At 35.8% G+C, this 16,587-nt stretch overlaps 1 protein-coding gene and 1 pseudogene across 1 annotated transcript in view; one reads left to right on the forward strand and one right to left on the reverse strand.

Annotated features, from left to right (window-relative positions):
- Positions 1 to 16,587, forward strand: part of VPS13C (vacuolar protein sorting 13 homolog C) — a 176,367-nt gene that overhangs the window by 47,410 nt on the left and 112,370 nt on the right. The window contains exons 13-18 of the mRNA XM_037151046.2: positions 703 to 874; positions 2,079 to 2,141; positions 6,036 to 6,165; positions 6,720 to 6,814; positions 12,408 to 12,550; positions 13,393 to 13,585. Of these exons, the coding sequence (XP_037006941.2) occupies positions 703 to 874; positions 2,079 to 2,141; positions 6,036 to 6,165; positions 6,720 to 6,814; positions 12,408 to 12,550; positions 13,393 to 13,585 (796 nt within the window). The remainder of the gene's footprint in view (positions 1 to 702; positions 875 to 2,078; positions 2,142 to 6,035; positions 6,166 to 6,719; positions 6,815 to 12,407; positions 12,551 to 13,392; positions 13,586 to 16,587) is intronic.
- Positions 9,024 to 9,363, reverse strand: LOC119053451 (60S ribosomal protein L36-like; annotated as a pseudogene).

The following is a 16,587-nucleotide window of genomic DNA, read 5'->3' on the forward strand; positions in this document are numbered from 1 at the left end:
TTCCACAGGCCTGGATTCCGCGCCTGAGTCCGTCTGACCGAGTTTTCCTGTGCTACCCCGCTCCACCAGCTGCTGGTTTCGCCCCTTACTGGTCAAGCTGAAGAATTTGTTGTTAACAGACTTCCGAAAAGTTCAATTTTCCGTGTTCTGGCTGTGTTTCCTGTTACTAATATTTAGTTGTCTCTAAACTTGGTTGTGTGAGAAGGCACGGCTTATCCACCTATGCCTCCATCTTGGCGGAAGACCGTAACTCCTTTTTTCTTTTATATAGACATGGGACGGGTATCTTTTATGTTACATTCTTGTTAACTTTTTTTACAAACATATTTTTTTATACTTCTGCTCCCAGATTATTTCCAAATTTTGAACTTGGTGTTCAAGACTTTCAGCAGTTTTTGGTTTTCTGCCCTTTATCATCCCCATGGACTCAGTGTTAAACCGTATCGGATACTGCCAGTTTTGTACAACGTGTCATTTTGTGCCTTTGCAATGTTGCTTTGATAGACCCTCTTCCTGGAGTGGTGTGTTCATTTCATAATGTATTTAAATAAGACAGTTGTACTGGGGAGTTGAAATCTTACTGCTGAACTCTTACAGGAGAGCAGTTAATAACAATAAGTATAACAGGGTAGGTCTAAAAAGTCAAAGCTGTTTTCTTAAACCTTTATATTCAGATGTGCATTAAATAGTTTTGATTTGCAGGTGGAAATATGCAATTGATTCTATTCTTGAGGTTCATATAAGAAGGTATACACAGATGTGGTCATGGAGTAACATAAAAAAGCACAGGCAGTTGCTGAAGAGTTATAAAAGCGTCTATAAAAACAAGCTAACTCAGACTAAAGTCCCAGAAGAAATACAGAAACAAATTCAGGTATATCTTATATATATTGGTAAAAGGTATTATTTGTTAAGTCATTTTTTAATTTTAATCTTTTAAAATTTCATTTCCATTGAAATATAATTTTACTCAATAAGAAGCATAGTGTTTATCTTTTTGAGAGAATTTTATGGGAAAATGCATAGTATTTTTTCCCAATTTTTTGTTTTGGTTTACTGTTTATTGTATTTTTTCCATTACCATTCAGTCCCCTTTACTCCCTCTCCCTGCAGCAGTCATCCCACTGTTGAGCCTTTCCCGTTCATCCTAATGTCAGATAAAATGAGGTCACTGTAAACTATCTAGAGAAATATGTTTGGTGTTGGTAATAATATTTAGAAAATCAACATCAGAGCTGTTTATTATTAGCTGGAAGTACATATATTATTAGGTTTGTTAGTGGCTTTTTACAAAGCAAAGTATTATAAAAATAGCTTTTATTCTCAAGATAGAAATCTTATTTCCCTCCTTTCAAAATACAGAAAAACACCACACTTAATATATAATTTACTTAACATCATCTGTAATTTATAATATAAAGAATTGGATTCCTGTTATTCTGAAGTATGTGGCAATCATTAGTATTATATTTTAGAAAAGCATCAGGTTTTTTAACATCTCAGGTCTTGTGTTCTCATGCATGTAGTACAAACAGTATCTGTTTTACAGAACTGCAAGGTGTGCATGAGAGAACACACAGAGCACCTGAACCACAGGTCACTGCACTGGTACATGCTAGGTTCCTCTTCATACTGTATGTAAATTCTCCAAATCAGTTTCTACTTTAGATTACAAGTGATTTGCAGAATTTTACACTTAAAATTTTTGTCTTCTATAATGATGTCTTTAGTACTGTGGTTGTAAGATAATATTAGAATAGAGGGAGTCAGAAGAACCATAGTATAATCCCTAAAGCAAGTCCCCCTTCTAAGTATTCTTTTTTCCATTTGCATATTTGGCTATCTGTATTGTAATAGTCTCATTAAAGTTCTCACTTCTGTATTCAATGGGGATTTACTTACTTGGAAAACTTATTTCTTATATTATAAAAGTTAATATAAAAGCTAAGTGCATGTTTAAATTTATACTTAAACTCTCATTAGATCACAAATACTGTTAATAAGCCTAGATATAGAAGAAAAAATATTCTTTCTAATGATCATTTTCCTTGTTTAACAAGTGTCTCTTTATTTTATAGGATTTGGAGAAGACTCTAGACGTTTTTAACATAATTTTAGCAAGGCAACAAGCACAAGTTGAGGTAATTATTTTTGTTAGCTGATTTTATGTTTTAAACATATTAATACTACTACTTTAAACCTAGGATCCGGAAATCTAAGTTTCATGGGAAGTTGTTGAGAGTTATTCAGTTGAGAATAAAACTTGAGTTTTTAGAGCTTAATTCTGTCTCGGGAAGAAAATATTGAAACACTGGGGGAAAAAAGGTGACACTAAGGGCAAACGTTTTTAAAATTTTATAACAAAAAACTTGAACTCCCTGCCCCCTCAAAGCAAGTAAAGAAAAGTCATCCATAATTCTAACAGTACACGTGCTGACTGTTAATGTTTTGGCATATAGATTTTTCATTTTTCTTTCATGCATCTTATTTATGCTTCTTGTCCCCTATTTTTTCACCTTATCTTTGATTTGTTTTCTTTTCCCACCATTCTTTCCTCTTTCCCTTCCCAGATCTTTTGTCTTCCCTCTCTCAGTCCTTCTCTCAACCTCTTCTTTTCTTTTTTTCCTAAATTGGAATCAATCTGTTTTTGTTTCATAATTTATTCATGATTTATCCCAGTGACTTTGTTCTGTATTATTTATTGTTCTGGAACATGACTTTTTTAAAGTATTTAAAAAATAAATAAAAAATGTAATACAACTCATTATTAAAAAGTTAGAAAATAAAACCCTTGCTCATGTGGTTCAGTGGTTTGAGCATCAGCCTGCGAACCAAAGAGTTGCTGGTTCAATTCCCAGTCTTGGGCACATGCCTGGGTTGTGGGCCAGGTCCCCAGTAGGGGGTGCAGAGAGACAACCACACATTGATGTTTCTCTCCCTCTCTTTGTACCTCCCTTCCCTCTTTCTAAAAATAAATAAATTAAAAAAAAGAAAATATCGCTCTACAAAAAAGCAAAAAATCATAGAAACACCCTTTATGTCATATACCAAAGATAACTATTGTTAATACATTTCTGTATGTTCTTTTAGTCTTTATTACAGTGATCTCCATACATGTGCTCACATTTTTAAGTGGGTTTAAATCGTATCAAGTGCCTATTGTACTCAATATGCTGTTGGGGTTTTCAGCAGCACTTGGATTAACAATACTGTGCCCAAGTCTGCAATGAACTCAAAATATTGGTGGCTAAGAACTGATTTGCTTTTGCTGAAGCTTTGTATAGATAAAATTTTTAAGTAAAATGTTTAGTGATAAGAAAGAAAATAGTAGCTAACATTTTTTGGTGTAATTTACTGGTACTGTTAGTTCTGAGGAACATACATTATCATCTTCACTTTATGTCAGGAAATTGAGGCATAGAGAGATTAAATAAATCATCTAAGTTTACTTAATATCAAAAGTAAAACACACTGATCTGTGCTGAGAAAATAAAGAAATTTAATGTTATTTCATATAGAACATCAACTAATCAGCTACATATTTTTTCCCATTGCATATGGACTGCTGAAAATGAATTGGTGAGCTTGACAAAAGATAGTTATATCACTGGGACCTTTGATAGATAAGTGGGAAGATGTAGACCTGTTCCCTTATTATTTATTTAATATCTATATGATAAAGATAACTTACTTAGTTTAAACTGAGCTGTCATTACTCAAACCTATCCTTTTTACTCTAGAATTCAACTCTTTTAATTTCTATTGTTTTGATGACTGCACTTTTTGGTACACACAGTGGCAGGCAGTATGCTACCAAGTCACTACCAATTTAAAATACTTAAATTGTCTCCTGGAAGAAAACATAGGCAGTAAACTCTCTGATATTGCCGTTATTATATATATTTTTGGATTTGTCTCCTTGAGCAAGGGAAACAGAAGAAAAATAAACAAATAGGACTACATCAGACTAAAGGATTTTTGTACAGCAAAGGAAGCCATCCAGAAAATGAAAATACAATCTACTGATGGGAAAAATATTTACCAATGATACATTTGATAAGGGGTTAATATAAAATATATAAAGAACTCATACAACTTACATGCAAAAAACAAACAATTCACTTAAAAAATGGGTAGAAGTCCTGAGTAGACATTCTCCAAAATGATATAAAGATAGACAATAGACATGTGAAAAGATGCTAGATGTCACTTACCGTCAGAGAAATGCAAATTAAAATCACAATGACCTCACACCTGTCACCATGGCTGTTATGAATATATTGACAAAATAAGTATTGGTCAAGACGTGGAGAAAAGGAAACCCTTGTGCACTGTTGGTGGGATTGAAAATTGGTGTCACCACTATGGAAAGGGTATGGAAGTTTCTGAAAAGATTAAAAATAGAACTACCATATGACCTGGCAATTCCACTTCTGGGTATTTATCCATAAAAATCCAAAACACTAATTTGAAAAGATATGTGCACCCCTGTGTTCATTGCAGCTTAATTTACAATAGCCAAGAAATGGAAGCAACCTAAATGCCCTTCAATAGATGATTGGATATGAAGAAGTAGTACGTATATACAATGGAATATTCTTTGGCCATAAAAAAATGAAATCTTAACTATTTTTGACACTGATGGACCTAGATGGTTTTATGCTAAGTGAAATAAGTCAGACAGAGAAAGACCAAACCATATTATTTGATTTATATGTGGAATCTAAAAAGCAAAAGAAGGAAACAAACAAAATAGAAGCAAACTGCAAGATGCAGAGAACAAATTAATGGTTGCCAGATGGAAGAGGCGTTTGTAGGCTGGGTGAAAAAGATGAAGGGATTAAGAAGTATAAATTGGCAGTTACACAGTAGTCATGAGGATGTAAAGTACTTTCTAAGGAAAATAATAATAGGTAATAACTATGTATGGTGTCATGAGTACTACATTTATGGGGGGATCACTTTGTAAGTTATATAAATGTCCAGCTGCTGTGCTGTACACCTGAAACTAGTATAACATTGAATGTCGATATTTATTAAAAAAGAAAAATAAAATAATAATTAACAAAAAATAGTTAGCTTTTGGGGGCACTGGATAGGTGGGCCAAAGTAATGTCCTAAACAAGAAGTATTTAGTATTCAAAGTCCGTGGAGGCCCACCAGGCACTGTGCCTCCTTAAAAAAAATTGAGTTGGGAAGTTAAGATAGAGTCTTAAATGACTTACTCTTTTATTATCTTTATCCTCCTATTTTTGACTTTTTGGTTCTTCATCTATATTTTGCTGAGAAGTAGGCAAAGACAAGGAGCAGCAGAAAATCAGACCAGAATTTTTTGAGAAAACAGGATGAAATAAAATTTGAGGACTATCTATTTTTATTTAAGGTTTACCCCACCATGTCAGCAATGTAAGTGAATTCTGAAATTGGAATGGATTGGAATATGAATGTGGAAGCATTATTCTTTCATCCATAGTGACCCTTTAACTTAAATATTTGGAAGATAATATTGCTCAGAAATATGTTGTCCTAGTGGCTCCTTAACTTAAAAATTTGGAAGAGCCCTGGCCACTGTGGCTCAGTTGGGAGTCATTCTGCAAAGTAAAAGGTTGCCGGTTCTATTCCTGGTCAGGGCACATGCCTAGGTTGTAGGTTCATTCCTCTTTGGCATGTACCAGAGGCAACCAATTGCGATGTTTCTCCTTCCCATTGATGTTTCTTTCTCCCTTCCTTCCCCGTGTCTAAACAGTAAATAAAATCTTTAAAAATTTTTGGAAGACATATTGCTCAGAAAAATTTAATGTTTTAAACCCTTGGCTATATTCTTAACAAAATGCAACAAAATGGTATTAGTAAGTATGAAAAGTAAGTTAATAGATTACATCAATCACATGTCGAACATCATTTCAGAAGGAACTATCTTTCTTGACTATTTTTAACCTCATGTAGTGTTTAAAACAGTTAACCATTGTTCTTACCTCACTACACCTGAAAATGAAGAGGAAGTTTATTTTTACCTTTTGATTTATATTTTTTAGGTGATTCGGTCTGGGCAAAAATTAAGGAAAAAGCCTACTGACGCAGGCGAGAAACGTGGAGGCTGGTTTAGTGGGTTTTGGGGTAAGAAGGAATCTAAGAAACAAGATGAAGAATCTTTGATTCCTGAAAGTAAGTTCCAAGTCAAGTCATTTATTGTACACTGATAAGACAAAACTATATAAATTGTATTTTAGCCAGTTGAATTTTATTTCATAATTCTTTTGAAATAAAAGCTCGGTGTAATGAATATATAAGCAGATACATCAGGCAGGCACATTTCTGTGTTTATCAAATTAAAACAAAACTTTAATTTTTTCAAGAAAAGTTATTTGAGATTTAAAAAGTTGAAATTCAGAAATCACATTTAGAATTCCTAATTGTTACTTTTTATATGGATAATTAATTAGAAGTTTCACTTAATTTTTAAAATACTTAGGGAATTCTAAAATTCTTATAGGAGACATGAATTCCCTTATATTGTGTCTCTTTGCTTTTTTTCATCTAAAAAAAAGCAAAGATGTGGTGTTTAGTCAAAGTAGTATGTTAGAAGAAATTATCTGGCTGCTTTGCTTTAGCATTTGTTTCTATTGATTTTAGGGTACTTGTTAGTTTGGTTTAATTTTTTTATTGTGTCTGTAACACTGAAGCAATTGATTTCTTAAAATACTGTGTTTTCTTTGTAGCTATTGATGATCTTATGACTGCAGAAGAAAAAGATAAGCTCTTCACAGCTATTGGTTATAGTGAGAGCAGCCACAATCTAACTTTACCCAAGCAGGTAATTATTTAGGTTGTCAATGAGATAATTTGTTTCATTTTATCGTACTATCTTGTGTTAACTTGTATTGTCAAGTTAATTTTTGTGAGTGGTGTGAAATAGCAGTCCAGTTCAATATCTAGTTCTTTTAGAACCACTTATTGAAGATACTTTTTCTTCATGAGTATTCTTAGTTCCCTTATCAAATATCAATTGACTGTGTATGTATGTGTTTATGTCTTGGTTCTTGATTGTTTTATTGGTCTGTGTATCTGTGCTTATGCCAGGACCATATTGTTTTGATTACTTTAGCTTTGTAATATAGTTAGAAATCAGGAGGTATGATGTTTCTAGGTTTGTTATTCATTCTCAAAATTGCTTTGGCTGTTTGGGGTCTTTCGTGGTTCCATATGAATTTTAGGATTATTTTTTCTATTTTTGTAAAAAATACCATTGGATTCTTGATAGGGATTGCATTGAACCTATAGATTACTTTGGGTAGAATTGACATTTAACAATATTAATTCTTTCAATCTGTAACTTCCCATTTTTATGTCTTTCTCAACTTTTTTTCATGATTTTTTTGTAGCATAGGTGGCGAACACAAGGCTTGCGGGCTGAATCCGGCCCTCCACCTTGTTTTATCCAGCCCGGCACCTTGTTTCCATCTGGCAGCAGTGCCGAGCTCCTTTCCTCTAGTTAAGGAGTAGTTACATGTATACAGTCCTAAACTTACTTTTGGCCCTTTGAAGGCAACCACGAGGCTGATGTGGCCCCTGGCGAAAATGAATTTAATACCCCTGCTCTACAGTTTTCAATGTACACATTTTTTACTTCCTTGGTTAAATTTATTCCTAAGTATTTTGTTATTTTTGTTGTTGTTGTAAATGAATTGTTTATTCATTTTTCAGATAATTTTTAGTGTATAGAAACACAACTGATTTTTGTGTTTTGATTTTGTATCTTGTAACCTTACTGAATATGTTTATTAGTTCTAACATTTTTTCAGTGGACTATAGTATTTTGTGTATATAAGATGATACCATCTATAAGCAGAGACGTTTTTACTTTTTTTCCCTCCTGTTTACTTACTGAATGTCAGGATGACAGTACTTAACATCTTCAACAGTATTTTCTTTTTCTTTTTTTTTTTTAATCCTCACCTGAGGATGTGTTTATTGATTAGGGAGGGAGAGAGAAAGAGAAAAGAGAGAAGCATTGATGTGAGAGGGAGACATTGATTGGTTGCCTCCTTTATGTGCCCCAGCTGGGGCTTGAACTGCAACCTAGATGTGTGTCCTGACCAGAAATTGAACTTTCTAACTTTCGGTGTATGAGATGGTGCTTCAAACAACCGAGCCATCTGGCTAGGGATTTTTTTTTCTTTTTTATTGAATTTGTGTGGGTGCTTTATTGCTCTGGTTAGAACTTCCAGAGCTGTGTTGAATAGCAGTAGTGACAGTGTGCAGCCTTGTCTTGTTGCCGATCTTAGAGGCAAAGCTTTCAGCCTTTCACCATTGAGCGTATGATGTCAGACATGGAAGTTAGTATGTTGGTGTATATTTCTTCTGTTCTCGGTTTATTGAGAGAATTTTTATTATGAATGAATGCTCTGTTTTGCTAAATGCTTTTTCTTCATATTGATCACGTGCTTTTTATCTTTCACTCTGCTTATGTGATGTGTCACTTTTACAGATTTTCATCCTTGCATCCCAGGGATGAATCCCACCTGATTATGGTGTGACCCTTTTAATGTGCTTCTGAATTCAGTTTGCTAGTATTTTGCTGAGAATTTTGGCAGATATATTTATCAGCAATGTTGGCCTGTAGTTTTTGTTTCTGCTAGTGTCCTTTTTCTGCCTTTGGTATTAAGGTAATGCTGACCTCGTAAAATGAGTTCGGGAGTTTTCCCTCCAGTAAAAATTTTTTGGAAGAGTGTGAGAAGGATTAGAATAAATTCTTTAAATGTATGGGAGAATATGCCAGTGATCGCATCCTTTGTGGGCTTTTTTGTTGTTGTTGTTGAAAGGTGTTTCATTACTCATTGAATCTCCATATTCATTGTCAGTAGTCTGTTCAGATTTTCTATTTCTTCATGATTCAGTCTTGGTGGAGTATATGTATCTACAATTTACCCATTCTTTCTAGGTTGTTCAATTTGTTGAGGGATAGTTTTTCATGATAGTCTCTTTTAGTTTCTTCTTTTTTTTTTTTTTCTGAACAGGTTTTATTACACAAAGGGGATGGGGCTCAGTCCTTGGCTGCTTGCCTTTCTCATGGCTGTGAGGACATTGCTCAGCTCCTCTGTTTTCCTCTGGGCCCGGATGTATGTCCCTACCCCTTTCTTGATGAATTTCAGGGCCCTCTTGTCCTTAGAGACCTTGAGCAGCTAGCTCCGTGTTACACTCCTCATGGGGGGCAAAGCCACACACCTCTTGGATCATGTACCGCACGAACTTGGTGTGCTTGGTGAGGTGCCCGTGGCGGTGGCTGTGCCCTGGCTTGCTCACATTCTTTGTCACTCTGTGGCCCTTATTGAGGCCAACGGCCATGGGGTAGTGGAGAGCCATGGCTGCGGCCGAAGGGTTGACCCTCTCTTGTAGTTTCAGTTGTAATGTCTCCTCTTTCATTTTTAAATTTTATGTATATATGTTTTCTCTCTTTTTATCTTGTTTAGTCTAGCTGCAAGTTTGTTGAATTCTGTCTTTTCAGAGAACCAACTGTTGGTTAGGTTAATTTTTTCTAATGTTTTTCTATTCTCAATTTATTTCTGCTGTAATCTGTACCATTTCCTTTTTTCTTCTAACTTCAGGCATTTTCTTCTAATGTCAGTTTGTTCTTTTCTAGTTTCTTGAGGTATAAAGGTAGATTGTTTGAGATCTTTTTTTTTCCTTGATGTAGGCATTTATTTCTATAAATTTCCCTTTTAGAACTTCTTTTGCTGCATCCCATAAATTTTTGGCATGTTGCATTTTCATATTTTTTGGTATCCTGATTTTTTTTTCTTTAGGTTTCTTTGTTCTGTTGGTTGTTTGGGAGTGTGTTGTTTAATTGCCATATACTTGTGAATTCTGTAGCTTTCCTCCTGTTAATTGATTTCTAGTTTCATTCTATTGGGGTTGGAAAAGATACTCTATATAATTTATATCTTTTTGAAATTTTTGAGATTTGTTTGTTGGCCTAATATGTGATATATTTCAGCAAGTGTTCTGTGTGAATTTGAGAAGAATGTTTATTCTGTTGCTGTAGGATGGAATGTTCTGTGTATGTCTGTTAGGTTTCTTGTCATATAGCATCGTTCAAATCCACTGTTTACTTACCGATTCTCTGTCTAGTTGACCTGTTGTCGAGAGTGGGTTATTGAAGTCCCCGATTAATACTGTATTGCTGTTTATTTAAAGAATTAAAAAAAACTTTATTGAATTTATCAGTGACATTGGTTAATAAAATTATGTAGGTTTCAGGTATGCAGTCCTAGAATACATTGTCTATAAATTCTGTTGTGTGTTCACTATCCAAAGTCAAGTCTCCTTCCATCAGCATTTATCTCCCCTTTACCCTCTTCTACCTCCTCTCCCACCCTTTTCCTCTGTTAATCACCATACTGTGGTCTACGTCTATGAGTTTGTTCTTTTCTAAATCCCTTCACCTTTTTCACCCAGTCCTCCCAACACCCCTCCTCCTAACAGCTGTCACTCTGTTCTCTGTATTTATGAATCTGTTTCTGTTTTCTTTGTTAGCTTATTTTATTCATTAGATTTCACATACAAGTGAAGTCATACAGTATTTGTCTTTATCTGACTGGCTTATTTCACTTAGCATAATATTGTCCAGGTTCATCCATGCTGTTGCAAAGGTAAGACTTCCTTCTTTTTCTTTTTTTATGCATCTAAGTAGTATTTCATTGTGTAAATATACCACAGCATTTTTAATCCTCTCATCTGCTGATGGCACTTGGTCTGCTTCCAAATCTTGGCTATTATAAATAACACTGCAGTGAACATAGGAGTGCATATTTCCTTTCAAGTGTTTTAGGTCTCTTCAGATATATTCCTAGAAGTGGAATTGCTGGGTTATAGACAGTTCCATTTTTAATTTTTTGAGAAAACTCCATACTGTTTTCCACATTGACTACATCAGTCTATATTTCCACCAAAAGTGCATGCAAGTTCTCTCTTCTCTACATCCTTATCAACACTTGTCGTTTGTTTTATTGATGGTAGTCATTTTGACAGGTGTGATGTATCTCACTGTGGTTTTAATTTGTATTTTTCTGTTGATTAGTGACACTGAATATGTTTCCGTATGTCTGTTGGTCATTGGTGTGTCCTCTTTGGAGAAGTAGTTATTCAGGTCCTTTGCCCATTTTTTAAATTGTGGTGTTTGTTTTTTTGGTGTTGAGTTTTAGAAGTTCTTTGTAAATTTTGCATATTAACCCTTTGTCCATGTATGATTGACAAATTTGTTCCCCCATTCAGTGGGTTAACTTTTCATTTTGTTGATGGTTTCCTTTATTGTGAAAAATGTTTTAGTTTGATATAGTCTTCATCATTTACTTTTTCTCTTGTTTCCCTTGCCCGAGGAGATACATTGGAAAAAATACTGCTATGAGAAATGACCAGTATTTTACTGCCTATTTTTTCTTCTACAATTTTTATGGTCTCAAGTCTTACATTTAAGTCTTTCATCCATTTTCAGTTTATTCTGGTGTGTGGTTTAGTTCTGTCATTAACTGCTCTAATGGATACATAAGTATTTACAATTTTTGTTGTATATCTACTTGATGGATGGACACCTCTGTCATTATATAATGATTTTCTTTATCTCTTTGGACTGTTTTTAACTTAAAGTCTTTTTTTTTCTGATGTGAGTATAGCTACCTCTGTTTTGTTTTGTTTTGATTATGCTTGTTTGTAATATATTTTCCATCCATTCACTCTCAGGCTATGTTTGGCCTAAAAGTTCAAGTGAGTCTCTTATAAGCAGCATAATGTTTGATCTTATTTTTTTTTAATCCGTTCTTCATTCTGTGTGTTTTTATTGGAGAATTGAAACCATTCACGTTTAAAGTAATTATTGGTAGCTAAGGGCTTACTATTGACGTTTTGTTAATTGTTCTGACTATTTTGTAGATGCTTATTCTTCTCTTGCTATCTTCTTATGTGGTTTGATGAGAATCACCTCCCTGGTTCTCTGCTTTACCTCTAGTCTTGACTTACCAATTTTGGGGGCCAGGATTTTTTTTTAATGTCTTATTAACTCTCCAAAGCCATCAAGCAAATGTTCTTTATATGTTGTCCAGTTTTTGAACCCAAGGATTGAGCTGAATTAGTTTGCTTTAGTGAAACCTGCTGAATTAAATCTTTATGATAGAGTATTTTATCAAGTTGCATTTTTATTATCTTAAAAAATTAGTTTTGTATTTTGTAAATGTCCTATTTGAGCAAGCAGTTTGCATTGGATTTTCCAATGTTACTTTTTTACAGTGAGCATATTGATACAGAAACCTCCAATATTGTTTTATAGACCACTGTAACTCAACAAATTTAAATAAGTGCATTACTAATTAAAGGAATTATTACTTAAACTTTAACAATTTTTATTTTTTGTTTAGTATGTTGCTTATATAATGACACTGAAATTAGTAAGCACTTCTATTACAATAAGAGAAAACAGAAATATCCCAGAAATACTAAAAATTCAGATAATTGGCCTTGGGACCGAAGTATCTCAGCGACCAGGAGCACAAGCACTTAAGTAAGTTTTTAAAAAGTTATTTCAGATTTTATTTTTTGTATGACTTTAGGTCCTCCAAATATAGTGTTATTTAGTGTTAAAGACTGGTTAGTAGTAGTCTTTCTCTAGTTATTTCTTGTGTGTGTTTGTCAAGACTAGTTATTTTATATTTGAGTTTGTTTTGTTACAGAATTACATGATGAGCTCATAGTTTGTTCTACACTCTTCTTTATAAATATTTATTGGATACTGTTTAATTTATAGATTTAATACTGTGAAGGCTATAGGCACAAAACTTTCTGTTTCTAAAAAGTTTGTGCTGTAGTTGACAAGAGAGGATATTCAAAAAGTTAATAATTTAAGATCTATATAGCATATCAGAGAGCTCATAAGTGAGAAGGTACTGTGAAATTAAATAAATACCTTATTGTTAATGCCACACAGATTCCATTGTGGAAGAGAAAAACTTGGCCCAGGAGAACTGGTGCTTAAACTAGCAGAACGGAAAGCACTAGGGGAGCCAGGGGAGCGTTTGGGGTGATGTGAAACGGGGACATGAGTCTCATGAGTTGAGTATAGTTTATATTCATGCCACAGTGATGGAAAGTTCAGCATTGTTCAGGAATTGGCTAAAGTTGGTTGTTTATGTGGATGACAAGGCAAAAACCAAACCAAAAGAGGAAAAAAAACCCCACCTCAGACTGTGAGGATTACTGAATGCTAGTCTAAGAAGTATGGACTTCAACTCTGTAATGGGCATGGTCGAGGCTCTCAGTGGAATATTTTTAAAGGAAAATTTGTGTTTTAACCATTATATTACAAAGAATTTTGTTTATATCACTTTTTTCTTCATTGGATTATAGGGTGGAAGCAAAATTAGAACACTGGTACATAACAGGTCTGAGACAGCAGGATACTATACCATCACTCGTGGCTTCAATTGGTGATACTGCATCATCCTTGCTGAAAATTGAATTTGAGACCAACCCAGAGAATAGTACTGCCGACCAAACTCTGGTTGTTCAGTCTCAGCCTGTGGAGGTCATCTATGATGCTGTAAGTGCAAAGAGAAAGTGAATCTTTATTAAATCCATCTTGTATATGTGATATATGTTTTTTTTTTTTTTTTTTAAGATTTTATTCATTTATCCTCAGAGGGGAAAGAAAGGAGAGAGGGAGAGAACTGGCCTGCAACCCAGGCATGTGCCCTGACTGGGAATCGAACCGTGGTTGCTTGGTTCCCAGGCCCGCGCTCAATCCACTGAGCTACACCAGCCAGGGCTGATATATGTTTTTTTTAGCATTTTCTCTTTCATATTTATTTTCTTAGGAGCCAAATTTACTAACACTTTTTTTAAAAGCTCTACATGTTTATCATTTAATTTTGATTTTTGTATATGCTACAGGTTGTTTTTTTGATGTAAGGTGTATTCATCTATACTTATGTCAAATTCTAAAAATCTAATCACTATTTAAAAAGTCTGTGTTTATTGTACCAGCTACTCCCAATTGTTACATACTGACTTCCTATTCAAGTTCTTTTTTTTTGCTTATTCTCCTTTTCCCCTCAATGTTTGGAACCAACTCAAAGAGCCTTAAAAGTGATTGAAAGAGCTTTATATATTGTTTATATTGGAAGAAAACATTGGCATTTAGATTTTGTTGAAAGTGCAAGCTTCCATTCTGTAATAATAGCTTCATCTTTTACTCATACTCTTTTAACTCATCTCAAGCTGGCCAGCAGAATGGGCATGGTTCACTACTCATTACATCACTTGCAAGTTGCCCCGCCTTGTTGTTGAGATCCCTAACTTATTTTTACTTTATAGTTTAGAAATGGGTTCGCATCGTGGGTGCATTCACATTGTTGCACATCCAGTCTCCAGTACTGATTCCATCTTGCAAAATGTCTGTTTTACACTCAAGTTTTGGATGTAAATAAGGGCTCAATAGCTTTCTTATTTCTTTGCAAACTTCAAAGGGTAGGGGAATTTAATTTCAACATAAAGAAGTAGAGTTGCACATTTTAGCCAATTGGAGGCTAAAACCAAAGATACTGGAGAAGTACCAGTGTGAGAGCTTGAAAAAGATGGGCTCCAGGACGTGAGGCAATAACTGCCCAGGTGAAAGGGAAAACCACGCAGCTTTGCCAGAATGGAGATCCCTGCAGCCAGGTGAAGAAGAAAGCCACATGCTTTTGGTGGAGTGTGAACCCCTGCAGCTTTGGTAGAAGAGGCCCACGCGGCTTTGGGGTGCCCTCTTTGCCCAAGTGGCCTGGAAAGCAGGAGAGACTTTGACTGGAACTGGCTACAAAGAACTCTTGCCAGTGGACCATGAGAGGGTACCACAGTACTTTGGATTAACTCGAGATCCTGCACGGTGACACAGCTGACGGTGCCAGCGGCCTGAAACACAGACATGTGCTCTTTTCCTGATTTACCTTCATGATGGAATTTTGGCTACAGTTTCCACCAACTGGAAAATTGCTTCTGTTAGACTGTCCCTGAGGACAAGAGTTTACACTTGTGACTTCTGGCCAAGATGGAGGTGTATGTAGAAACACTGTGGCTCCTCCCACAACCAAGTTTAACGACAACAAAGTTTTAGTAACAAAAACGCAGCCAAAACACAGAAAATTGAACTATCCGGAAGTCCAACAACAACTAACCATTCAGCCAGACTGGTAAGTGGAGCGGAGTCAGCAGCTAGCGGAGTGGGGTTGGGCAGAAAAAATCCGCCGGACCAACCCAGGAGTGCAGGCGTGCTGTTGGCAGATCCCAGGCGCCAAGGTGCAATGGGCAGACCCAGTGAGGGCTAAAGGCGGCTGGCCGACCATGGTCACACATTTGTGCACAGATAAACCAGGCGAAGGAGCAAGCAGTGAGACAGACCACGCAGCCTAGGGCCCCAACAACAGGGAATTAAAGCCTAAAAGCACCAATTGGAAAAACTTTCCCAGTCGAGGTGCCAGGAGAAGCTCCCAAGCTCACAGAGAGTTTGTTGGAGATACCCATAGGGTCCTGGAGGGTGCACAGGCCCACACATCCGGAAGTTGGCACCAGGGGGCATCAGGTTTGATTGCGGGAAGCAGCAGAGGGGACCCAAATCTGAGAGAGAGAGAGAGGAACAAACGCCATTGCCCCTCTCTGACCCCGCCCCCACATACAGCATCACAACCCAGCGACCTGGGTCACCTCGCCCTGGTGAACACTTAAGGCTCCACCCCTCATACATAAAAGTCATGAACAGACCAAAACATTATGGCTCAAGAACAGCTCAAAGCCCCAGAGCCAATAATTCTAAGCGACCAAGAGATAGCCAACCTATCAAATGCACAGTTCAAAACACTGGTGATCAGGATGCTCACAGAACTGGTTGATTTTAGTCTCAAATTAGAGGAACAAATGAAGACTAAACTAATTGAAATGAAGGGAAATGCACAGGAAACCAATAGTGATGAAAAGGAAACTGGGACTCAAATCAAGGGAGTGGACCAGAAGGAAGAAAGAAACAACCAAACAGAAAAGAATGAAGAAACAAGAATTCAAAAAAATGAGGAGAGGCTTAAGAACCTCCAAGACATCTTTAAACATTCTAACATCCGAATTATAGGGGTACCAGAAGGGGAAGAGGAACAGCAACAAGTGGAAAAATTATTTGAACAAATAATAAAGTAGAACTTCCCCAATCTGGCAAAGGAAACAGACTTCAAGGAAATCCAGGAAGCTCAGAGAGTCCCAAAGAAGTTGGACCCAAGAAGGAACACACCAAGGCACATCATAATTATATTAGCCAAGATTAAAATGAAGGAGAGAATCCTAGAAGCAGCAAGAGATAAGGGGACAGTCCCCTACAAAGGAGTTCCCATCAGACTGTCAGCTGATTTCTCCAAAGAAACCTTACAGGCAAGAAGGGGCTGGAAAGAAGTATTCCAAGTCATGAAATCCAAAGAACTACATCTAAGATTGCTCTATCCAGCAAAGCTTTCATTTAGAATGGAAGGACTGATAAAGTGCTTCTCAGATAAGGTCAAGTTCAAGGAGTTCATCATCACTAAG

The sequence above is a fragment of the Artibeus jamaicensis genome, unplaced genomic scaffold, assembly GCF_021234435.1.
Source record: "Artibeus jamaicensis isolate MK-2021 breed Jamaican fruit bat unplaced genomic scaffold, CSHL_Jam_final contig_548, whole genome shotgun sequence".
Lineage (NCBI taxonomy): Eukaryota > Metazoa > Chordata > Mammalia > Chiroptera > Phyllostomidae > Artibeus > Artibeus jamaicensis.